This window comes from Zea mays, chromosome 1, assembly GCF_902167145.1.
Source record: "Zea mays cultivar B73 chromosome 1, Zm-B73-REFERENCE-NAM-5.0, whole genome shotgun sequence".
Taxonomy (NCBI): domain Eukaryota; kingdom Viridiplantae; phylum Streptophyta; class Magnoliopsida; order Poales; family Poaceae; genus Zea; species Zea mays.
This window is the reverse complement of record NC_050096.1, coordinates 125,635,029-125,659,103: the sequence shown is the minus strand read 5'-3', so window position 1 is coordinate 125,659,103 and position 24,075 is coordinate 125,635,029. Positions and strand designations below refer to the sequence as shown.

At 45.8% G+C, this 24,075-nt stretch overlaps 1 protein-coding gene across 1 annotated transcript; it reads left to right on the top strand.

Moving 5' to 3' along the window:
- Positions 1 to 19,636, top strand: LOC103638427 (ubiquitin carboxyl-terminal hydrolase 9). The gene is made up of 13 exons (XM_008661345.3): positions 1 to 480; positions 1,510 to 1,734; positions 2,305 to 2,449; positions 5,865 to 5,924; positions 6,022 to 6,117; positions 11,781 to 12,176; positions 12,266 to 12,406; positions 13,809 to 13,979; positions 15,074 to 15,331; positions 15,426 to 15,574; positions 17,874 to 18,437; positions 18,550 to 18,826; positions 18,929 to 19,636. Exons 1-13 carry the CDS (start codon positions 332 to 334, stop codon positions 19,103 to 19,105), a joined length of 2,808 nt encoding a protein of 935 aa, XP_008659567.1. The 5' UTR covers positions 1 to 331; the 3' UTR covers positions 19,106 to 19,636.
- Positions 19,637 to 24,075: the final 4,439 nt, after the last annotated feature.

Here is a 24,075-nt window from a genome sequence, read left to right as displayed (position 1 = left end):
TACATGGGCCAACGTACTGCCGTCCCCACTTGCTAGTGGCACTTACCAGCCTGCCCGCACGAGCGAGGTGTCGAGGACACCCGGGGCTCCCAGCTCACCTATTATTTCTGCAAAAAAGCATAATTTTGACATTTCTAAATAAATTACCGTATTTTTTTCGTCTCATCCCCTCTCCATTTCTTTCTTGGTTTCCTCCTCTATCTCTCGTCTCCCTCCGACCGAATTAAAACGCTCGACCTGCCAAGCCGGACTGAACCCTAGGCCCCGATCCGGCGTCTCGCCGTGCTGCTTGGATTTGATCGGGCGGGGTTGGGGTCGTATCGGCGGCGGGATGACCATCCCGAGCGCGGAGGGGTTCCTCCAGGCGTCGAGCTGCCTCCCGTGCACGGCGACGGAGGAGCGGGAGGTCGTTGACGCGCTTACCAAGGAGGCCGAGAAGAATGTCAAGCACGGCGATCTCCGCTATCTCGTCTCGCAGAGGTCAGTGCCTTCCGATTTCCCCCGTTAACTGTCTGCACCTTTCCAAGCTGAATCGGCTGTCCGTTCCGGGATCTCTAGTGCCTGCCGTGCGTATCATGCGGAGGGAAGCGATTTATAGTTTTGGTTGAAAGCTCCGAATCCTAGGCATACAATTTTGTGGGAGACGTGGTTTCCAGATTGATTGAATCTAGGGCTATTTGGGGATGCTGGCGTTAGGTGGCAAAAATGATCTAATCTCACCATACTATTTGGTTTATATTTTTAGAATCTTGGAAATCTTGGGGGCGTTTGGGTAATGATTGATGGTTATCTGACGCAAAATTGTTTTGCACATTGGTTATATCTTTTGATGTTTACTTTGCTAATTGTTCAATCAGAAATATGGAGATATCTAGGGATCAGAATTTGCATGCACTCGAGGAACTAAGCTATAAATTGATAAGAGTTTTTAATTATTGACTATCCTTATTTGGTGTATGCTAGAGATGGGAAGCATATTCTAGATTGACTCACGTTCCACCTGAGCTGACCTGATTGTGATATGGTTGTGATGACATGGTGATACATTTCCTGAAAACCATGATGGTTCTATAAACTGAAGTATTGGGGATGTGCGGATTTGCATCACTCTCTAATGCATATGAAGCGATTAAGTTCCCACAGCTCAATGCTCATTGTGATACCCACATCCTAATTGCTTACCGCTGTATGGAACTCTAGAGTTCAATAACCTAATAGGTACCTTCAATCATGTTTGAAATTGCCACCTACTGGCTTTAGTACTTCTTTGTCTTGCAATTTTACGAAGGTTGTTACCAAACTATGGGAACCCATCGGTGCTTTTTAAAATTCTCGTAAAAGATATGGCTGTGCTGCCCAAAAGGATTTCTTGTTGCAAATGTTATATCTTCATTACACTTTGGAGTTGTCATTTCCTTTTGAAGTTGTAATGTTTAAAGTTATCCATTTTTTGGTTTATAATTATTCTGCATAACTGTTACTGAATTACATCCTGCATAAATGGTGCAGCTGGTGGATGGAGTGGCAAGGATATGTGGGTCTAGTCAATTATGGAGAAAGTGGCACCGAGCAGTTTCCTCAGGCCACAAATAGACCTGGAGAGATTGATAACTCGAAGCTTGTTTTGGCAGAAAGGATCAATGGTAGTGAGGAGCCAGAGCTTCAAAGGACCTTGAGAGAAGGGGAGCACTATACTTTGGTGCCGCAAGAAGTTTGGCAAAGGCTATATGAATGGTATTTAAAGATATTTGTGTTTGCTTATTTTTGATAGCTAGTTCCAGAAACTGTACCCAAAAGCGAAAAATTGCTACATAAATACTACTAGCGACCCGTTTGCTTATAAATTAGATTTCCACTGCAAATTGATTGCATCTTGTCTATAACCCCGAGTCTCTTACGTGGTAGCGGAACTATAACATGAGTTCACACCAGTATATTTTTCCCTTGATGATGTCTGTTCTATTATTCATGGTCATGATTACAACTTAATGATTGTGTTAACCTGTGATGCCTAGTGTATTTTTCAGAACATTTTCTGTTATTATGTTAGCTAATCCTATGGGCTCCAAAACTGTGCTGGATGTTATGCAAAATTTCTTTTCTATTATTGCTTTTATTGTGAGTTCAAATTTGGTGTGGATCTGTTACGTCTTAGTTGTGCTATCTAATGTTGCATTAGATGTAACTTTTTGATGGACTACCATCTCATGTGACATATTTGGTTTGTGTGGTAGAGACCTTGAGTATGACTTCCTTGTCTTGTCTTTGGTATCATATACTCATTGAACATATCAACATTTGCAGGTATAAAGGTGGACCAGAAATCCCTAGAAAAGTTATTTTTGACAATCCAACTGACAAGACTTACGTAGTGGATGTCTACCCTCTCTGTCTAAAACTAATTGATGCAAGGGACGACTCTGAGAAAGTTTTTAGGATAAGTAGAAAGGTAAAATGGCACTACTTTATTTCTTTACTTGATATCGACATAAAATTATTCACGTAATAATTAAACTATTCTGATATATTTTCAATTTATGATGCGTGACCGGGTACATTAAATTAATGTTACCATTAGTCATATTACTGCATAATCACATACAATATTACATTGCTTATCTGTTATATTTGTTGCCATCAATTTTTGTTTCGTTGTACTCTAGTTTGGGATGTCAAATTGGTAAATATCTCAAACTTTAAATAACATGGCCCTACTAGCATGTATAGGGTTTGATGGGGCTGGGTTCCCGATCTCCCGTTAGGTTCACGATAACTATCGATTTGTTAGAGATTCGACACACCGATTCGGTTTCAGATCACAGAGACTCGAACCGTGCAACCTTAGCACCACTTCTCCTCTGTCAATCATGCCATGATCTGGTTGACCTCGTCAAGAAGACTAATTCCTGCATGCGAATCGAAGAACACAAGCAAGAACACAATAGATTTATCTGAAATTGCGAATAGCAAGGATTAAGCACTCAAGTTGGGGTTCCACAAACCGACGAGGCGGCGAAACTTTATACAACAGAATAATCTAAGCAAAACCCATCTAATCTAATAGATACTACTGGATATATATACAAGAAAGATGGCTAAGGCGATGACCAAGGTTGTGGCCGAGCAACCCTAGAGTGTACAAGGCCTTTGGGCCTAAAAATACGTTGATTTCTGGCAGATTTTGGAGGTCATCTTGTTACGATGATTTCCGTCGACTCTGAGCGTATATTGACGTTGATCCAGTTGTGTTGGAAAGCTTATCTCCTTAGCTTTCCAACAATATTTAAAACTCCCAAAACGGAGTCCATATGTGGCCCCCTATGCCTCCATTTGCGTGGCTAAGTTTTTTATAGCTGGCTCGCCACGCCTAACGCAACCCCCTTGTACTTGGACTTGGGACTATGCTATGCTGCACCAACATATGCTTAGAAAACATAGGCGTTGTTACTCCCTACAATAAAAAGGTGAAAAAGTATTTGAATTTGTACTCAAATTTTATATCTATCATTTGAGAAGGTATATGATAAAAATTTGAGGTTTATCTTTTATGAATCTTTACAAGCTCTGCTAAAAACAAGAAAAACAAGAATATGAATTTGCATTGCAGATTCTATATCCTATTTATTTGCAATCAAAGAAAAAGACAAACCAAATAAATCTCTGTTTTCGACCGTTTCATCCCTACTTGTTCTTAATATCCTGTGTAAAGTTAGTAGCAAATGGAACATCCACAATATGTGTGTCAATATGTTCAATTTTAGCAAGATATTCATTCGTTTTAATTTTAGCAAGTTATTGTCGCATATTTAATTTTAATCTCAACTATTGTTATTAAAACGTCATTAAAACATCGTTTAAATGACGTTTAAACACCAAAACACTATTAGGGGGCCAAAACATTGTAACGTTTACGAATTAGACGTAATACGACATTTTCTGGCGTTTAAACGTCGCGCTTCGGTGTTTAAACGCCGGAGGCCGTAGAACTCCACGTTTCTAGCGTTTTACACCTCATGCCCAACAGTGAATTCGGCCCAGCCCTATTTAGCCCTCATGGCTCACGCACTCACGCTCGCTTGTGCTATGTCCTCCTACCCATGCCCGTCCGTCGGCTCTCGGCTGCCGTAGCGCCACCACTCCACGCCGTCCACCAGTGCTAGGAGACCTCTATTCGCTGGCTTTAAGCTGCTAGAGGTGATTTTCTCCTGCGACACAAGGGAGGTTGTGCTTCGTCGGTCCGTCCGTGCAAGGGGAGGCTGCTGCATGCCCGGTTCACGCAAAGAGAGGCTGTGCGCTGCCGGCGCGTCCGCTCTGCACCGTCGGCGCGCGTTTGCTCTGCACCGTCGGCACTGTCGGTGCTGTGCGCTCCCCCAACCGGCGCCCTTCTGCTCCTCTGCCTTTTCTTGGCTGGACAGTGCCGGTTGCTTGGAGCTTTGGACTGTCTGCTCCTCTGCCTCTGCTTGGCCTGGAAAATGTCTGCTGCTTGGAGCTTTGGACTGATATATTGATATTTTCCTATGTTGGTATATTGATATATTGACTATGTTGTTTAAAACTACGTTTAAGCTTCCTTTAAACGTTTAAAAGTTAAACTTCACCCATGAGCGTTTCAACGTTTCGTCGTTTTAACAACCTTGCTCTCAACCTCGCAAGCAAGACTAAATAAATCATTGAGAGAGTTATATTTTTTATCAACAACATCATGAATTTCATCTTTAAGGCCATTTAAAAATCTTCCCTTTCTTTCTCAGTTTCATCCAAACCACAATGCACAATAGTGTTCAATGCGTCATAATATTCCTTAACTGACTTGTCATGCTGTTTTAGATGGTGTAAGTCACAAATTAACTTCATAGAATAGGAATCAAAAACAAATTCATTCCGCATACAATGTTTTTGATATTTTTCCAAGTAAGTGGATCTTTATTGTAATCACATCAATCACCCTGCGAGTTTAAAGCAAAAGATGTAAAACAACTAACAACATTCTTAATTTTTCTTCTTTCACACATACGATGTTTCGTAAAAATTTCATCCATCTGAATTTTCTATGTAATATATCTTTTAGAACCACAACCATCGTATGAATGAAGGCATGAAAAAGATATAATTTGTATGAGAAAGGTTATCAACTGTGGTGCAACTCCCAAACGTTGTATGCTGTTGTTGCAAAATCAACCTTGTACGTACGCTGTTGAAAGGCCTGGTGCCCTGTGCGTCTAGAGAAGAAAGGCCCATGGTTGCCCACGGCTGGAGAAGAAAGGCCCATGGCTGCCCACGGTTGCAGAAGAAAGGCCTGGTGTCCTGCGCAGATCCGATGCCTGATGGTCCTGTATTGGCAGCGGCGCTGGAGTTCACTGGAGCCACGAACGTCCGGCCGACAGTGGCTGCATCAGCGTTGGAAAAAACGTCATGTTCCCTACACTGTAGAGGATTCATTTGGTGGAGGGGTAATTTCGCAAAACGACTATGAGCTAAAGTTGGGGAAGCCACTTTTTTTGGCTTCCCCTCTCTAGTATAAAATGATGAAGTGTTTTTACCAAAAGCCATTTGTGAAATTGATGTTTGGTACGGCTTATGGGAAAAAACGAGAAGCCAGTCGTGAGAAGCCCTGCCAAAGGGCCCCTAAATTTTTATGAACTACTTTTCTCAGTACTCCAAAATCTAGGCCATTTTGGCTTCTCTAGATGCATAGATCTATGTACCTAGAAAAGCCAAAACTAGTTAAAATTTGAGACGGAGGGAGTATTTTGTGTTGAAATTCCTAAGTTCAATTACCGCCATAGTAGACAAATATATTTGTTCTGCAACTGATTATTTTTAGTCAACAGATTTATTTGTAGTATATTTGTTGATGCTTTCAGGCCAAAGTTCATGAGCTTTACTCAATGGTTTGCTCGCTCATGTCAGTAGAGCAGTCTGAGGTATTGCCATTTGTTGTATTTGCCACGTTGTGCCATTTATCAGTAAAGGTCATGCTTTGTAGTTACTATCTTTTCCGATTTTGATTTAATGTTTCAGATTGTCATCTGGGATTATTATCGGAGGACAAAGGGCAAGGAGTTGACTAATCAAAATGATACACTAGAAGAAGCTCAACTTAGTATGGACCAGGAGGTATTATGCTATCTTTACATTTTATTTCACGGGTCTCATATTATTGAATGTTCTCTTTGAAATCTTCAACTAGACATTTGATTGTTGCTTGATTGGTTGTTATTATTGTTTGCCATCTTTGTCCTGTGCAGTCTGTTTCACATGCCATCAGTTCATAGGTACCGGATTGTAAAATTCAATTGGACAGATTGCTACAAGCCAACAATATGCTTCCTCCCAGCTTGCAGGAACAATCTGCAAGCTAAAGCAAATATAGCTTTATCTTCTTGAGTTACTCTTTGTTTCAAGTGATTAAACTCATGAACTACACAGCCACTTTTCTGACCTCAAACCTCTTTCTACGATCTGTTGAGTTGTCTCTTGCTAAGATACATGTCTGCCATTCACTAAGGGTTTGGTTGCTTGCATTAGCCGTAGCCTGCATTAGACCTTATGGACCATAATTTAAGCTAGTGTAAACATATAGTGTCTTGGTGTTTGGTTGTTTTGCATAGGTAAGCCACATTTGATAAAATGTGTTTGATTGTTTACATTCCGTTGTATGTAGTCACCCCCATGTTCCAGTTGAGGTCTTAATGTTTCTAGCAGAGGTATGGGGTGTCTAGTTGTTTATGTTTTGTTGCGCATGTTGTTACCTTCATGTTCTAGTTGAGGTATCATGTTTCTAACAGAGGTATGGGGAACGAGAATATTTCATTTTTGTCTGCACCGGCTTGTGCAAACCTGCATTGTCTGATACGACCAAGACCAAGTTTAATGTACGAGCTAATGCGGTGTTGTCAATGTGCATAGGAACCGAGAAAGGAACCTGTTACAATTCCTGAAAGGAACCGAGACAACATCACAATTAGAAATATGGGACCTTCGTCCATTCAATTTATCTTCGGTTGACAGATAATAAATTGATGGAAGGGCGGGCCTAGTGCAGCGGTAGAGCCTACCGTTTGTAACCGGAAGGTCCCGGGTTCGAGCCTCAGCCTCTGCATATTATGCGGGTAAGGATTGGCGCTTAAAGATACCCTTCCCTAGACCCCGCACAGTGCGGGAAGCCTACAACACTGGGTACACCCTTTTTTGACAGATAAATTGATGGAGAAGGTTACTATAATCAAAATTACGAAAAGAATAAAAGGAATGAACATGCCCAGAAGGAATCATTACTGTCGTGCCCCTTGTATTATCTTTTTTTACAAATGTATACAATTATAACTTCGAAGGCTCAGGTAGCAGTTTGAAGGTAGTCTTACAACTTTGGATGCGTAGCGGCTTGGTGTGATGTGAGTACGTGAATTCTGTCCCCGTGCATGGGCACTATTCACCTATTTATAGGGACAACTCTGTATACAACTGTGTGGGAAATTACAATCATAGCCTCAAATCCTATACACTTAGCTACGAAAACTTCTGAGGACAACATCGTCATTTATCCTGAAGCATCGGTAGATACGTCGTCATTTATGCTTGAATTGAAACTTCTTCCACTTCTCTTTTTACCTGTATTGACATTCTTTGGCTGATATGGGTTAATTACTCGTGGAAAAGATTGTGAAACTGTTAATACCAGTTAGTTTTGAGGATCTTCGGCAAAGGCATTCCCTTAACAATCTGCATTGCACAAGCATGGACACAGGCTAATACAAACAACCAATTAGGCCTTAAAAACTGTTGACCACCCTTCAGTTCTCTATTTCTTCATAGACAAGCTCAACATTGAGGGCATTTAGCTTGTTTATTTGGGAAACCCTAACCTTAGAATAGGGTGGGGTGATGTATTAATAGACTTGGAGTTGGGCTAGACCCATTACAGTGGGGGCGAGAGGGTAATTACGCAGGGAGAGCCCTTAACCCTAACGGGTATTCTAACACCCCCTGCAGCCGCAACTCTATCATGTACATATGTTGAGACTGTATCGAAAGTCTAGGAATACACTCGTAGGTAACCCCTTGGTGAAGATGTCGGCGAACTACAGCGTGGTGGGGACGCTGAGAACCCGAATGTCACCAGCAGCGACACGCTCACGGACGAAGTGCAGGTCGATCTCCACATGCTTCGTGCGCTGATGCTGCACGGGATTGGTGGAGAGGTAGGCGGCGCTGACGTTGTCGCAGTAGACTAGGGTGGCGCGCTGAAGGGGGCTATGGAGCTCGTGGAGGAGCCGACGCAACTGAACGTCGTTGGTGAGAAAGAACGCCCGTGAGGCGTGGTTGTCAAACTCACGGCCATTATCGCACTGCAGGGCATGGACCGGGCGACGGAACTGGGTGGAGACCCAGGCGAAGAAGTGTGTGAGTGGTGAATGTGTCGGACTTCAACCGAAGAGAAGTCCAGATAAAATGGGAAAAATCATCCAAAATCACCAAATAGTATTTATATCCAGAAAGACTGAGTACAGGGGAGGTCTAGAGATCACAATGAACCAGGTCAAAAGCCTGCTCAGCCCGAGAAGAAGAGGTAGTAAAAGGGAGACGACTATGTCGGCCTAACTGACAAGCATGACCGAGACCCTCAAAATGTCCCCTACTACAAGAAGAATCAAGACTGCTGGAAAGTTTGGTCATGACGTCAGGTCCTGGATGGCCGAGACGACGATGCCAAGTGGTGGAGGTGGTGGTGGAGACCAGGACGGGTGGTGGAGACGCGCCGGTGGAAGAAGGCCAGAGCACGTAGAGGGGCCCGGTGCTGTCACAGCGGGCGAGAGGGGTCCTAGTGGCCAGATCCTTTAGAGAAAAACCAGAGGGGTTAAACTCAATAGAACAAGAATTGTCGGTAGTGAACCGTCAGACAGAAAGTAGATTTCAGGTGATGTGGGGGGCGACAAGAACGTCGTTGAGATAGAACGGTCCAGGGAGAATCGAGGCACCTATTGAGGTGACCGGCAGAGTGGAACCGTTTCCAACGACGATCGAGGCGGGGTGGGAGGAATGGGGTGGGTGAGAGCGAGATAGCATGCCTGCAGTGGGGGTGGTGTGGTAGGAAACACCGGAGTCGATGACCCAATCAGGGAGGGTGGAGCCATGCCATGGTGCTGTAGGCGGCGGCGAAGAGAGGCTTGGTCCCAGCCTCCAGCGAGCGTCGACCAGGGAGTCGTGGTGATCCCCGGAGGCACGAGCTGAGGCGGGGTCGGGGTTGTCGGGGGCACGCTGTATGGAGGCATGCCGTAGGCAATCGACGAAGGTGCACCGTAGGGGGGCATAGTCAGGAGAGCCGGCATCGGCGCCGGAGGACGGGAGGCACTAGGCCTGACCCGACCACATGGAGATGGTGCCGGTCTAGGGGTTGTAGAACGACGGCTAGCCCTGGCTGCCACCCCGGTCGGTGGAACCTCCACGGGTGGAGCTGCCACCCCCACGCCCGCCTTTGCGGGGGCGACGGCCGCCGTCGGCGTTGGAGGCCGGACGAGGGGCCGCAGGGGCAGTGCAGGAGGACGAGTGGGGGCCCCGGTCGACGAAGTGCGAGGGGCCTGTCCCCCGGAAGACGCCTGAGTGCCAGTGGTGGCGCTGTAGAATGCCGGGGCCGGGGAGGGTGCCTCAATCGTCATGGTAAGCTCCTCGAGGAGAAGCTCATTCCGCACAACATGGAATGTGGGAAAGGGCACTGTCCTCTTGATCAGAGCCTTCAGGTGGCCGTAGCGGGGGTTGAGGCCACGCAGGAGGTTCAGCACCAAGGTACGGTCCGCCATCGGCTCGCCGAGGTCGTAGAGGGAGTCCCGCTAGGCCCTTCATCTGGCGGCAGTACTCCCCAACGGAGAGGTACCCTCTGAGAGAACTAGTGGAATTGGGTGTCGAGGTGAAGGGCCCGAGCGTCTCGGTTCTCGAGGAACTGTTCCTCGAGAGCAAGCCACGACTGGTGGCCCGTGTCCGACTGGTCGCGGATGATGTCCTGGAGCTCGATGGTGATGGTGTCGTGGAACCACGAGAGCACCACGCTGTTCATCAGGGACCAGGACGGGGACGGCGGGGCCTCGATGTCATCGAGGACGTGGTCAGCGAGAGCATAGCGCCGAAGAGTGAGGAGGACGCCGGGTCCAGCACGATGGACACGAGGGCCCGGATGTTGTGGAGTCCGGTAGCCTGTGCATGGAGGGCGGTGATGTGGTCGGCGTCGAGTCCAGAGGCGAGGTGGGCCTCGGGAGTGGGCAGAGGGGTCTCATGAGCCATCGGAGGAGTGCCGAGGATGAGACGCTGCGACGGCCATTTGGGCGGTCAGAGCAGCGACTATGGCACACTCTTGCTCCAGTGCGTGGGACGTGGCGCGCTCGAGCTCCTACGAGGCGGCCAGGGCAGCTTGGATGGTGGCGATGGTAGAGGCCAGCGCAGAGTCGGTGGAGGAAGTCGGGGAAGCCCAGGTGGCGTCGACAACAAGTGGACGCGTGGTGGAGAACCCAGGGGGCGGTTGCCTGGGGAGGCGGGTCGGCGAGAGAAGACCAGTGAGGGCGCATGTGCACGTTGGGTAGCCCAGGAGGCCAAGCCCGGAGGGGACGAGGCCGGCTGCACGCGCGCTGGAAGCGGCGGTGGCGACGACCACGCTAGGCGAGAGGAGGCCTGAGCTCGGAGGTGGTGTGGGCCACGACGGCGTCCCTGGTGACGGCGGCGATATCACACAAGAGGGTCGACGGGGAGAGCCGAGCCGGTGCCTGAGGCGCCAACGACGGCGGTGGAGGAACACATGGCTAGCGGCGCGGGGTGGCTGGGCGGCGCTAGGGAGGCCTGAAGATGGCGGCGCGACTGCCGCTGGGGGGGGGGGGAAGGGCACGACTGCCGGCAGGGCAGAGTGTTGCCGGCGCGCGGTCGCCGGTTGGGTGGCGACGCTGCCAGCAAGGGGCCGCGGTTGTCCGGGGGAGGGGGGGTGGCGGCGTGGCCAGCAAGGAGGGGCGCGGCCGCTGGTGGGGCAGAGGGCCGCCACCGGTGGCTAGAGGAGGGCAGCGGCGGTTGGAGGGTGGGAGGAAAAAGAAAATGTCTAACCTAGCTCTATACCATGTGGGAAACCCTAACCCTAGAATAGGGTGTGGTGATGTATTAATAGACTTGGAGTTGGGCCAGACCCATTATAGAGGGGGCGAGAGGGTAATTACACAGGGAGAGCCCCTAACCCTAACGAGTATTCTAACAGTTTAGTTCACGACTAATATTGCTATTACTAAATTCATGCCATTGAGACACTGGTTTGGTTGTTTAACAAACTATCTCATTATTGGTCTCTTTGTTATGGATATAAACTTGTGCCTAACTTTGCCTAAGTTGTCATATTCACCACCATGAAAAGTTTGTCAAGCAGCTGTGGTTGAAGTAGGTTTGAACCAAATAATTAACTATATTTTTTCTTATGTTGCTTGCCATTTGCTTTCTACAATCAGCTCATTTGTTATGTCTTGGGTGATAAAGTTGACTCTTAGTCTAATATAATTATATTTTGGGTGAAGTGTTGTACTTCCATTTATTTGTTGTGACAGCTATTAAGTTTTGATGTGCTGTAATCAGAATGAACTTATGTTGGATGCATTACATACCACCAAAATATAATTATGCTGGATGCAAACCAGCCGGCCACTAATGCTAGTGCCTTCCCAAAGGTGTTCCATTTTTATCCATTTAGACGGTGATAGTTAAGTTCTAGCTATTTTCTGGCTTTTGCAATAACTACTTTTCTTGCCTTATGCTTGCAGATCCTCTTGGAGATGAAGCTAGGCGGGGGCAGTTCAGGTTTCAGTGCAAGATCCACAAATGATGAATTGGCATTAATTCCATTAGAACCCTCAACATCATCATTTTCTATTGCTGGAGGGCCTACATTTTCAAATGGTTTTTCATCTGGGATTGGTTCTAGTTTTTCGCAAGATAATAGCTTTAGTCCTTTATTAAGGGATGGAGAAGATGGTTACAATAGTCTCAGCAATGGAACTAAAGATGACACTCACGGATTGAGTGGATTACATAACTTGGGTAATACATGCTTCATGAATAGTGCCATACAATCCTTGGTTCATACACCTCCATTGGTACAGTACTTTTTGGAGGACTATACTTGTGAAATAAACAAGGAAAATCCACTAGGCCTCCAGGTATAAGTTCATTCTTATCCTGAACTTCACTAGAGAAAGCTAACTTACATGATGTTTTTACTGATGTTTGAGGATTTTCTAACATGCAGGGGGAACTTGCAATAGCATTTGGAGAGCTACTTAGAAAACTTTGGTCGTCTGGTCGAACTTCTATTGCTCCACGGGCATTTAAATCGAAACTTTCTCGATTTGCCCCCCAGTTCAGTGGATATAATCAGCATGATTCTCAGGTTGGTCTATTTTAAACAGCAATCGACTTCAACTCAGAGGATACATATTAGCTTATTTTGGCTTCATGTATGGGATTGGTGTATTAAGGGTGTGTTTGGCAGAGCTCCGCGCAGCTTCAGATCCTAAAAAACGGATCCGCTCCCAAATTTTCCAGCCAAACGCTCCAGCTCCATGAACTCCAGATCTGCCAATTGCCAAAAACTTGAACATAGCTCCCAGATCCACCAAATCCATGGAGCACCTCAAGGGGTGCTATGAAAACTCTAATTTTTGTCGAGTTGGAGAAAATTACCCACCATTGCTACTCATTACACAAAGATACCAATTTGATTTCTCTCTCACACTGCCTCTGTTACTCGTCGTGTGTGCCGCCATCTCCCTGTTGCGACTTTTCCCACCGTTTGCCATGTTTGCCGCCACGCTCTGGCCCTGTTGGCATGCGTCCTGCCGCCCAGCTCTGGCCCTGATGCCTAGGTTTGACGCCACTGATTGCCGCGTCCACCATGGCTGTGCGCCGCCGTCCCATTGTGTGGGAGGCTAGACAGGACTGCGCCGGAGCCAGCCTTGGCCTCACTGCGTGCCACACATAGGATGCCACACTCAGAAGGGAGTTATGTTTTTTTTTTGTTTTGGCCTCCTGATTATCATAATTACATATATGTCTATTTCAGAGCTGTTGCTCTATCAAACGGTTTGATGGGAGCTCATATCCACCATAATTACATATATGTGTATTTCTGGAGTTGTGTTTGTGTTTACCGAGCTAGAGCTCTGCCAAACAGGCCCTAAGTTGGAACTTGAAACTTGTTTAACTGACACATTGCTGCTTGCTGTAGATATCAGATATCTTCTGCTACTTTTGAGCAAAACGCATGCACTTCCGTTATTACAAAATTCTTTTGGCAGTAGACGCTAGAATGGTTTTCTGAATAATTTTCCATTGCTTCTGGTTCTCTTTCAGAAACATTGACCACCTTAGTTCTAGAGCTCTCCAAATCTCCTGTTTATGTCCTATCACATTGCATTTTAACATTTCCTTCATTTCTTTTATAATAGGTAAGTAGCATTGCTTGCTGATATACATCTCTTAAGCACCCCTGCTTTATGATGTGACTTCAGTTATTCAACTTTGACACTTAGTACTTGTTTGTTTTAGGCTTTCAATTTATGATACTTTGGTTTACTGCTCATTTTCTTGGACTTGCTTACAAAATTTGCATTGTATTTAGGCACCATGTATCATTCCTTTTCAGAACAGTATTTCTTTCTTGTGTTTAAATGTGACCTCTATCTGAATGTATTTGCAAAGTTCTCCATTTATGTGAATATCAATTTTCTGGGGTTTGTGGTACCACTATTTAATTTGCTCCTCAAGACAATAATACCCTCCCTTTGCTATAGGAGCTACTTGCGTTTCTGTTGGATGGTCTGCATGAAGATCTGAACCGTGTAAAAGAGAAACCATATATTGAGGCAAAAGATGCAGATGGCCGCCCAGATGATGAATTTGCTGAAGAATGCTGGAATTACCATAAAGCTCGAAATGACTCCATAATTGTTGATAAGTTTCAAGTAAGTAGATTTCTTAACATGGTGTTTGCTTCCTATTTTATGGAAAATATTTTGGATTAAACTGAGTTGATCTTATCTTTGCTACTCGTTGCATCCTATTCTGTGTTATTCCACCTGAGAGTCGTACTTCTCAATTTGCTTTTGTTTTGCTAGTAGATTTCTCTTGCAATTGTTGTTCAGCCATGCACCATTTGGCCATCAAGAAGACCTAACATTTGCGAAATTAATCAAGAAGGAAAATTATAACAGAAAGAGGGACCATAAGGAAGCTGAGATAGTCAATTGGTCGAGGGTTTGGATGTATGCCCAGACCACCTAGGTTCAAGTCCTCATCGAGGCAAATTTGGGTCCCTATTTGCTTAATAACTTGCCACCTAGTTCCTCATTGCTCAATTGATATTTTAGTTTTTCTTCGAACAGAAGTTTCTTGATTGAAACTCCAAAAAAAAAAATCATACACTAGGAAATTGATGCAAGACTAACATATAACCCGTGCTAACACAACGATCCTGGGGAGGGATCGACGGCGGCACAAGGGGAGGGTTTCACGGCGGGGGGGGGGGGGGGGGGGGGGGGCACGGGGGAGTGGGGTGGCGGGAGAGGGATGATCCAAATAATATTGTCCATTGGATTTGAGTAAGAGAGGGGGAATTATACAACGATCTGAACCGTTGGTTTTGATGTGTTAAATCTGGCTGCAATTTGTTTGGTGGAGGTTGTAGGTGTAGGGGTGATTTGGTTGGGTCGGTTTTGCAAAGTTTAAACTGGTGGATTATATAGTGATAGATATAGATTGTATGAAGATTAAGATATTCTATTTTAAAATTTTTAATTGAGCTCAAGGGTGAGTATATAGATATATTGATATTTATAAACTGATAAGTAGGTAGTGCTACCATTCTTTTGGAAAGTAACACTGGCTATTATATGTCTAAATTTCACCAAAGAAGCCAAAAGTGTTCTGTATTCTTTGGTTCAAACTTTTGCAATTGAAACTATCAATTTGATAATCTGGCCTATATCAATTATAATTCCACCTGTGTTATGTGTGTAAAGCACACTTTAATCTATCGGCTTGTTGGTTCATGTTGCAGGGTCAATACAAGTCCACATTGGTGTGCCCAGTTTGTAACAAAATCTCTGTTACCTTTGATCCATTTATGTATTTGTCGCTACCATTGCCATCAACAGTTACTCGGATGATTACTGTAACTGTATTCAGTGGTACGGGAGATGTTCTTCCAATGCCTTACACTGTGACTGTACAGAAAAATGGAAACTGCCGTGATCTTACTAAAGCCCTTGCTGATGTCTGCTGCTTAAAAAATTCTGAGACATTGTTGCTTGCAGAGGTAGAAACATGGATCTGTCTTTCTTGTGCATTCAAGTGTATATTCTCACACTTTTACAGCAAACAACTTAGCACCTGATACTTTCATTCTTTAGGTATACGAACGTCGGATCTACCGCTACCTAACAAATCCAATTGAGGGACTTCATATCATAAAAGATGAAGATATACTTGTTGCATACAGGCTCCCTGTTGGTCATGAAAAACTTTTGAGGTTGGAGATTCTGCATTCGAGGGCAGACAGGTGAGCTGTGTTTAGTGCATCTTAGTATATTCAGAGATATAAGGAACACACATGTTATGGTCGCTAGATCGGTGAGGGATTAGAGAGGTGTATCGATGGGCAGGAACGTCAGTCGGGGGCCTCTGCCCACGGCCGAGCAAGAGGAGGGTTTCTCCCTTCTAATTCTTGCCTACTTTCTTTCTCATCCATTGATTACATAAATAGGCCGGTTGGCCGCCCTTGTCTAGCTATAGATCCTTGTCTCCTTAAAACTCCTAAAAACTCTCAACAAACTAACTGATAACCTTCCTAGATAATCTCAACTAATCTTCTAATCTTATCTCTAACTATCCTTATCTAATACCCCTTGGAGGGCCCATGGCTGCTGCTGCCGTAGCCCCTCCGTGGGCCTCCTTAGGCTCTGACACTACACCCCTCCTAGACAAGCAGCTCGTTCTCGAGCTGGCATGACGGATGCTCAAAGAATGAGTCTACTTGACCCAAAACCAGACACCTAGAAGACAAGCCTTTTACATCTTGGCTTATCTTATTATTCTGAATCTAAATTTTTTTGACCCTAAGATAAGGCGGACACCCTCTGCGCATTGGACTTGCACGTGTGCAGCCACCTGGATCCCATGGACGCCATCTGGACGAAAGGGGAGCACATGGACGGGCACCTGGAATAGGTCGCAATAATAACCAGCGGAGGCGCCCTCGTGACGGCCGGTAGCGGAATGTGGAGGCGCTAAACAGTGCGCCCTTGCTGATGACAAGGGGAGTGCCTTCCCTACTCCCGCTGTCGTAGGGTTGAAGTTCGTCGCCCGCGGGACACGTACCATGCTCGCACTTGGAGATAGCGGGCCAGTGCTGCTGCTGATGGCTGGCCGACAGGGCGAGGTCGCGCCCCCTTGTGCCGAGGTCAACCGTCACCAAAGTTGTCTCAAGCATCTGCCGACGCATCTCTCGCACTCTCCGTCGTGCAAGGAAGCCACGAGCAGCAGCCTGTATGCCCACAGCTGCCGACGTCTGGAGCCGTGCGGACAACACTAACTGCTGCTGTTCATGTTGCACTGCTGCCTTGATTTGCAGCAGCCCCTGCTCAACCATCCGGAGCGAGGCTTGCATCTTTGCGAGATCAGTCTTTATGTTGGCCCACAAGTCCCCCATCGATGGAGCTGGTGATTGTTGAGCCGTGGCTGCCTCTAGTGGCGTCACCCATGGGGATGGAGACGCCGTCAACGAAGATGATGCGACAAAATTTGGCGTTATCCCTGGAGATGGGCACACCGTCGTCCAGGATGTGGTGACAAAATTGGCAGGCGATGTTGCCCATAGAGATGGGGACGCCGGTTGCCAGGATGGCGTGATGAAGGTGGCATGCGGCGCAGCCCATGGAGATGGGGACACCGGTTGCCAGGATGACGTGACAAAGGTGACATGCGGCGCAATCCATGGAGATGGGGACACCGGTTGCCAGGACGATGCCAAGAAATTGGCAACAGAAGCCATGGGATCGGATCGAAACCCAAGCTAAGCCGATACCAGATGTTATGGTCGCTAGATCTGTGAGGGATTAGAGAGGCAAGAACGTCGGTCGGGGGCCTCTGCTCACGGCCGAGCAAGAGGAGGGTTTCTCCTAATTCCTGTCTACTTTATTTCTCATCCATTGATTACATAAATAGGCCGGCTAGCCGCCCTTGTCTAGCTACAGATCCTTGCCTCCTTAAAACTCTCCTAAAAACTCTCAACAAACTAACTGATAACCTTTCTAGATAATCTCAACTAATTTTCTAATATTATCTCTAACTATCCTTATCTAATACCCCTTGGAGGGCCCATGGCTGCTGCTGCCGCAGCCACTCCGTGGGCCTCCTTAGGCCCTGACACACATGATATTTCTGTCTGTTAGGGACTGTTTGAAACCCTTGCTAGGCCTTAGCTAACCGGGCGAGAACCGAGAAACTGACCTTGCTGCTAGCGGTTTAGTTTTCTTGCTTATTTCTTCTGGGCTCATGATTTCAATGTTTTCCCACGCCAGTCCTAGCCAGCCAAATTTCTCCCCACTGCTGGCAAGGCTGGCATCGCTTGTCGAGGCGAGGTGAATGTACCAAACACACCTGCGATCATGGTCTATGGTCTTTGATATGTTAAAAGCCATATATATGGGTTGTACTTTCTTCTTTATGTTGTTTAGTTATTTCAGTTTTTTCTCTGCGATTGATGACTAGCAGTTTAATCCATCGAAAGAACCAGCTGATTATACTTTATCTTGTATTGTGTGCCGTGTTGTTTGATAAGCATTTGATACTTCACCCAGATTTCTTGTGGAGCCTCAGTTTAATATCAATAGGAAGCTCATTGGGTGCCCCATTGTGACTTGTATTCCAAATGACTCTACTGCAAAATCTGATATTTATGCGGCTGTATCTTCTGTCTTGGTTCCATTTGTAAGAGCAAAAGCACATAGCCCTGATGTGTCTGCTGTCAAGTTAAATGGCAATGGGCCAAGTTTGGACGGTATTGTCCTGACCGATAATGGCACCACCAGTGAGGAGGGTCTCTCTACATCAAGATCAAGGGAGGACGATAATGCAGCTGACAATGAGCTTTTACCGTTTCAGCTTTCATTGACTGATGAAAAAGGTAGTACAAGAAATGCTATAGACATGGATTCTAATCGTGTTCTAGGACTAGTTATTAGGGTTTTGATGGATTGGGGTGAGAAAGAGCATGGGATGTACAATATTGATCACATGGATGTACTTCCTGAAGTCTTCAAGCCTGGTTTTATGTCAAAGAAGACCCGTCAAGAAGCAGTCAATTTATTTTCATGCTTGGATGCTTTTCTGAAGGAGGAGCCTCTAGGGCCAGATGATATGTGGTTAGTAATTTTCTGGCACTGTTAACTGAGATGCTTCTGCAAACTGCCCTCATCTGAAATCAACCTTTTGTTGATGTTTGATGGATTTTACTTTTGTCATGCCTCTAAACAGGTACTGTCCTGGGTGCAAGGAACACAGGCAAGCTAGCAAGAAACTGGACTTGTGGAGGTTGCCTGAGATATTGGTAGTTCATTTGAAAAGGTTCTCGTACAGCCGGTATATGAAGAATAAGCTTGATACATTTGTGAACTTTCCGATCCATGACCTCAATATGAGCAAGTATGTGAAGCCTACATCAAGAGGTGACCAGCACCCCGTGTATGAACTCTATGCAGTGATAAATCATTATGGCGGTCTCGGTGGTGGACACTACTCTGCATATGCGAAGGTACCTGCATTTTTGTGTCGCTGTTAAATTATGTATGTATATATGTTTGCATTATTGTATGCGTGCTTGCCAGCTTCCTGAACTGTATACTGTCACTTGCAGCTAGTTGAAGAGGACAATTGGTATCATTTTGATGACAGTCATGTTTCCTCTGTTAATGAGGATGAGATCAGGCGATCTGCAGCATATGTTCTTTTCTACCGACGAGTTGGAGGTTCAAGTACAGCGGCAAACGGTGGTCCAGTTGACATTGAAATGGTTGATTCGCTAGAGACATAGTTCCCCAGATCAAAGCCTGAGTATAACATGTGGATCGAGATATGGAGATCAGAAGAGTTATGGAATTTGCATGTCTGCTCCGGAATGGAATATTTGTGTATGAAGCCTTTGACATTTTGAGGCATGGCAGACAACTGAGGTCGAAATAGCGTGGTAGCTTGGATCTGCACATCTATATGATTGAGGGCCTGGTGTTTAGGATTATAATCTGCCCAGATTATATAACCTATCTTATTTTGAACTAAGTGTTAGTTCAAAATAAGTTAGATTATATAATATGGACAAATTATATTCCCAATCAAACAGGCTATGATTGGACTTACTGATACCCATTTGAGTAGAACTGATCTTGACAGGTATCCGAGAAAACGATGACCTTAATTGAAAATTTTGCTGATACGCTGATGCAGCACTTAGGGTCTACTATTGTTATTGGTGTAGCCAAGGGATTGCAACTGGGAAAAATGGTGTAAAAACGCTGCATATTTTTTTTTGCCTAAGCTACAGCTGTGCTACAGCAAATTTTGATTACGGTTGTTTTTTTAAAATGCCCAATCATCAGCACTTAGCCTTATTCGGTGTGATTGGTTGAGTGGAGTGTGGCCTGCCTCATGTGAGCTTGGCTCGTAGGAAACGGGACGCTCGCTGCGTACTTACCCATGCAGCCGGAGGTGATCATTTTGGCCTCCGCTGCAGCCCCGGTGCAGAGCCTTGCGTGCAAGCAACCAGGAGCTGCCCTTTGGTCAATTCATCTAGAGAGTCTGAATAAGTAAGCACAGGTAACCAATCACACCAGGAGCTGCCCTTTGGTCAATTCATCTAGAGAGGCTGAATAAGTAAGCACAGGTAACCAATCACACCGATTGTGATTCCGTGTGCTTCCCCAATCACACCGATTGTGATTCCGTGTGCTTCCCCATCCCTATTTATTCGTCGGGGAAAAATTTTCCCGTTTACATTCCTGCGGGGAAGTAACCTCTCCATCCTCATCCTATAAGGGCTAGTTTGGGAGTCTAAAAACTAGAGGGGATTGGAGGGGCTAAAATCTCCTCATTCAAAATTGAATAAGAAGGGAATTTTAGCCCGTCCAATCTCCTTTGGATTTATGGCTCCTAAACTGGCCCTAATAGAAGAATTCGCCACGGGGGATCGGGTCTCCATTGCCATCTCTATTCAGGACTATGATTTCGTGGGGTTGGTATAAAATTATTCACCATGTAACTAATTACACAATGTAACATTTCGTTTTGTTCTATTTTTTCACATGCAAATTGTTTTCTTCGTACCGCACCATGCCTCTCCCTGCGTAGACCGTCGAGGCGCTCTTCGATCTCTACTTTGTACTTGTAGTCGACGTGTAGGTGGTCGTCCACTCGGAGATGGCCCTCCTCGTCCACGTGCTCCCCAAGGAGCGTCCCGCTGAGCAAGCCGAACGCCATGGGCCGACACGGTCGACCTCCAGTGTCTCCCTTGTCGATGTGGTAAGGGTCTGTGTCCGGGGTCACCGATGCGAAGTCCATAATTTGGTCTAGCAGCACGATGACGTTCTTGGACCACAGTCACTTGGGCGCCTTGGCCGACGCCCGGGCGCCCATGAGCTTGAGCAGCCGCGGTGCGTCGTGGACGTCACACGCTTCTCAGGGCTCTACGTCACTCAATTTTTCAGTGCTCGAGCTAGGTTATAAGTTAAACATACCAAAAAATTGTTAAAATTTAGGCTTCTTTGGCTGTGGAGAAGGTGTATTCCTTGATAGCTATGCAGAAGGTGGATCCCTTGCTGGTGGCGTAAACAGTAGGTCACAGAGAGGATGAGTATGGGGGTGGAGAAGGTGGTGGAGCCCTGAATGGCGATGCTTGTGGCGGAGACGGTGGGTCAGAAAGAGGATGAGCAGCACCAAGTGAAGTTTGAGGAGGTGATGACGGTTGTATAATATGATCTAGATGTGATGACTCTTGCGTTAGGGGTCGGACATGTGACAATGACGGTGGTGGATCATCCAATTGGACATCCCGTCAAGGCCAAAGGATGAAATTCTTGATAGCATGTCCAAGTGTCTCAATACCTTCTGGCCTAGGGATGTCTAGCATGTCGTCCTCGGATCCTTGGATGACCGTCATGACTTCTATCCTGTAATAATCTTCTATAATTTTGTCTCCATGGAAGTTGCGTCCTAGGATCGCAAGGTCTGTGGCTACTTTCTTCATACGAATATTGTTAATACCATATCTTATAACTAGGGTGCACCCCATAGGCCTTGTGATGTCATCAACTGGATAACAGACCTTATTTCCCATAGACGCGACAGAGCATGGGACAGTTGTACAATCTATGGAAGATGGCGGTTGAGCTTCTGGAATTAGTTGCATCTGTGGAGGTTGAGTGGTCATCTGTTGAATAGACACCACACTCGCCAATTGTTGCATCAATTCTAGAGGAGGATTCGACAACATTTGAGACATTAGGTCTGAAAGGATCACGATGCCCAAGAGGGAGGGTGGTGGTGAATTGGGCTTTTCTAAAATTCTTACAAAAGATTAAACCCTAAACAAGAGCTCAACTTCACCCAATCTACTAGCAAGAAGTAAAAGCTATGAAATGGAGAACAAGACTAAGTCATTATGGCAAATACTCAAAGTAAAATGCACAAAGTGAATGTAAAAAGTACTGTAAAATGCTCAAAGTACTGAGGTATCGAAGAGTCGACACTCTCCACTAGTCTTCGTTGGAGCACCTGTGCAAGGGTATCACTCCCCCTTGGTCCTCGCAAGAACCAAGTGCTCACTATGAGATGATCTTTTGCCTCTCTAGCGCGGTAGATCCCTCACGACCACGTACAACCATTGAGTCGGGTCACCAACAAATCCTCCGGGGTGATCACGGAGCTCCAATCACCACTGAGCCATCTAGATGATGCCGATTACCAAGAGTAACAAGCCATAGACTTTCGCTTGACCAAGAGAAGCCTAATGCATGCGATGTGTGCTCTAGGTGGCTCTGATGCGCACTAATGAGGTCCTACCATGGGATTATGATTTTGCTAATCACCTCACTAGGCTTTATGGACTTGCAATGCTCTAGCAATAAATTCTAGGTGGCTGGGGCAGCAAGACATTCAATATGGCTGGTGGAGGGGGTATAAATAACGCACCCACAAAAACTAGCCGTTGCAAACTCTACTGAGCATGGGCGCACCGGACAGTCCGGTGTGCCACCGGTGCATATCCAATGGCTAGTTCTCATAACTAGCCATTGCTTTAGAGTTGCATCGGACATAGCACATTAGCTGTCCGGTACAACCGGACAGTCCGGTGCAGGCCAAAAAATCAGCTGTCAGAACTGTTTGCTCTCGGGTTTCTGGGCTTCTCAGGGTTTCCTCTCAGGCGCTCTCGGGCAAACTGTCCAGGGACCACCGTACAGTCCAGTGCACACTAGACAGTCCTATGCCCCTAGGGTAGCATCCCTACTTTCTTTTCTTGAGGTTTCCTAATCCAATTTCGATTCTAGCTTGTGAGTGAGTTCTAGAGTGACACCTAGCACTAGTTTTGAGTGTGAACATGGACCGACACTACACTAGTTATCTCTTGGTCAAACTACTCATACACAACCCTCTTTATAGTACGACTAAAATAAAAATATAAGTCCTAACTCTATACCAAGTGTCCGACAACTCCTTCGACTCTTAGGATATGAAGACCTTCATCATTTGATTCGCCTTTTTCAGCCATCGCTTCAAGTTCTCATCTGAGGGACTGGTTTCATGGTTGTAGCACAACTTCTTGCATTGTGACCTAACTTACCATTTGCTCTGCAAAACACACATTATTCACAAGTAATCTTACATTGTCATTAATCACTAAAACCAACTAGGGGCCTAGATGCTTTCAATCTCCCCTCTTTTGGTGATTGATGACAACCATACAAGAGTGTGAGAGTATTTAGTTTGATTCCTGTCAACATTAGAAGATTGTTAGTGATATTCAACAAGTTGACAAAAGATAGTCATGTATAGGATATAGGAAGTATAAACACATACATAACATAAAATCTTGTTCAAATAATGTGAATGAAATCCATGAACAAGAGTTTCATGACTGATGAAGAAAGTAAGTGAAAACATATAAACACACACAATCAGCAAAAGATCCTGAGAGCATATCATTGAGTTTGTGAGGCATACAAAAAGCATACAAAAGCGGAGAGTCACATCAGAGAGTATCGTGCATATATTACAACAAAAGACAATGACTCTCTCAACTAACTCTAACTCCCCCTAGCTCTCACAACTCTCATCTCTCCCCCTTTGGCGGTAAGCACCAAAAGGGTTGCCCTAACCTAGATACCAAAAGAAGGAGGAGGGGCAGGTGCATTAGGTCGAGGGCGAGCAGTTAGAGAAAAGGCAAGAAGGGGATCAGAGTTGGTCTTGGATATAAGATCTGCTGTAGAGGCTGGAGCTAGTGTTGACTCTGACGTCGACTGTGATGACTGAGCTACCGGCACTAGAGCTAGAATAGGATCGACCACTGCGGGGGTAGCAACTGTAGAAACTGGTGGCACTAGTGGCTGAGCACTGACAATTCCAATGCCCCAAGTAGAGAAGTCCAGAGTGACTGGCAGGAGAGGCGAGAACATCAGACCAAAGGTGTGCAACTGGTGTCCGAACTGAATGGCTGACACCATAGAAGTCTGAAGAGGTGGTGGTGGAGCTTACTGCACTTGAGGCACATGAACATTGGTGTGCTGAAGAATTTGAGTCATGAACGCTCGATGCTCCACCCTATCTGCCAAGAGATGCTGCTGAAGAGTGTCCTAGCAGTCTTGAATAGTCTGAAACATCAAAAACATCCGCTCAGACATCTACTGCAGGATGGCTACCTGATATGCCTGCTCAGCTGCCAAGTGAGCCTGCTGCTGGGTGGAAGACTTAAGGATGGCTGCCAGGGCTGGATCAATAGCAGGAGGTGTAGAGGGA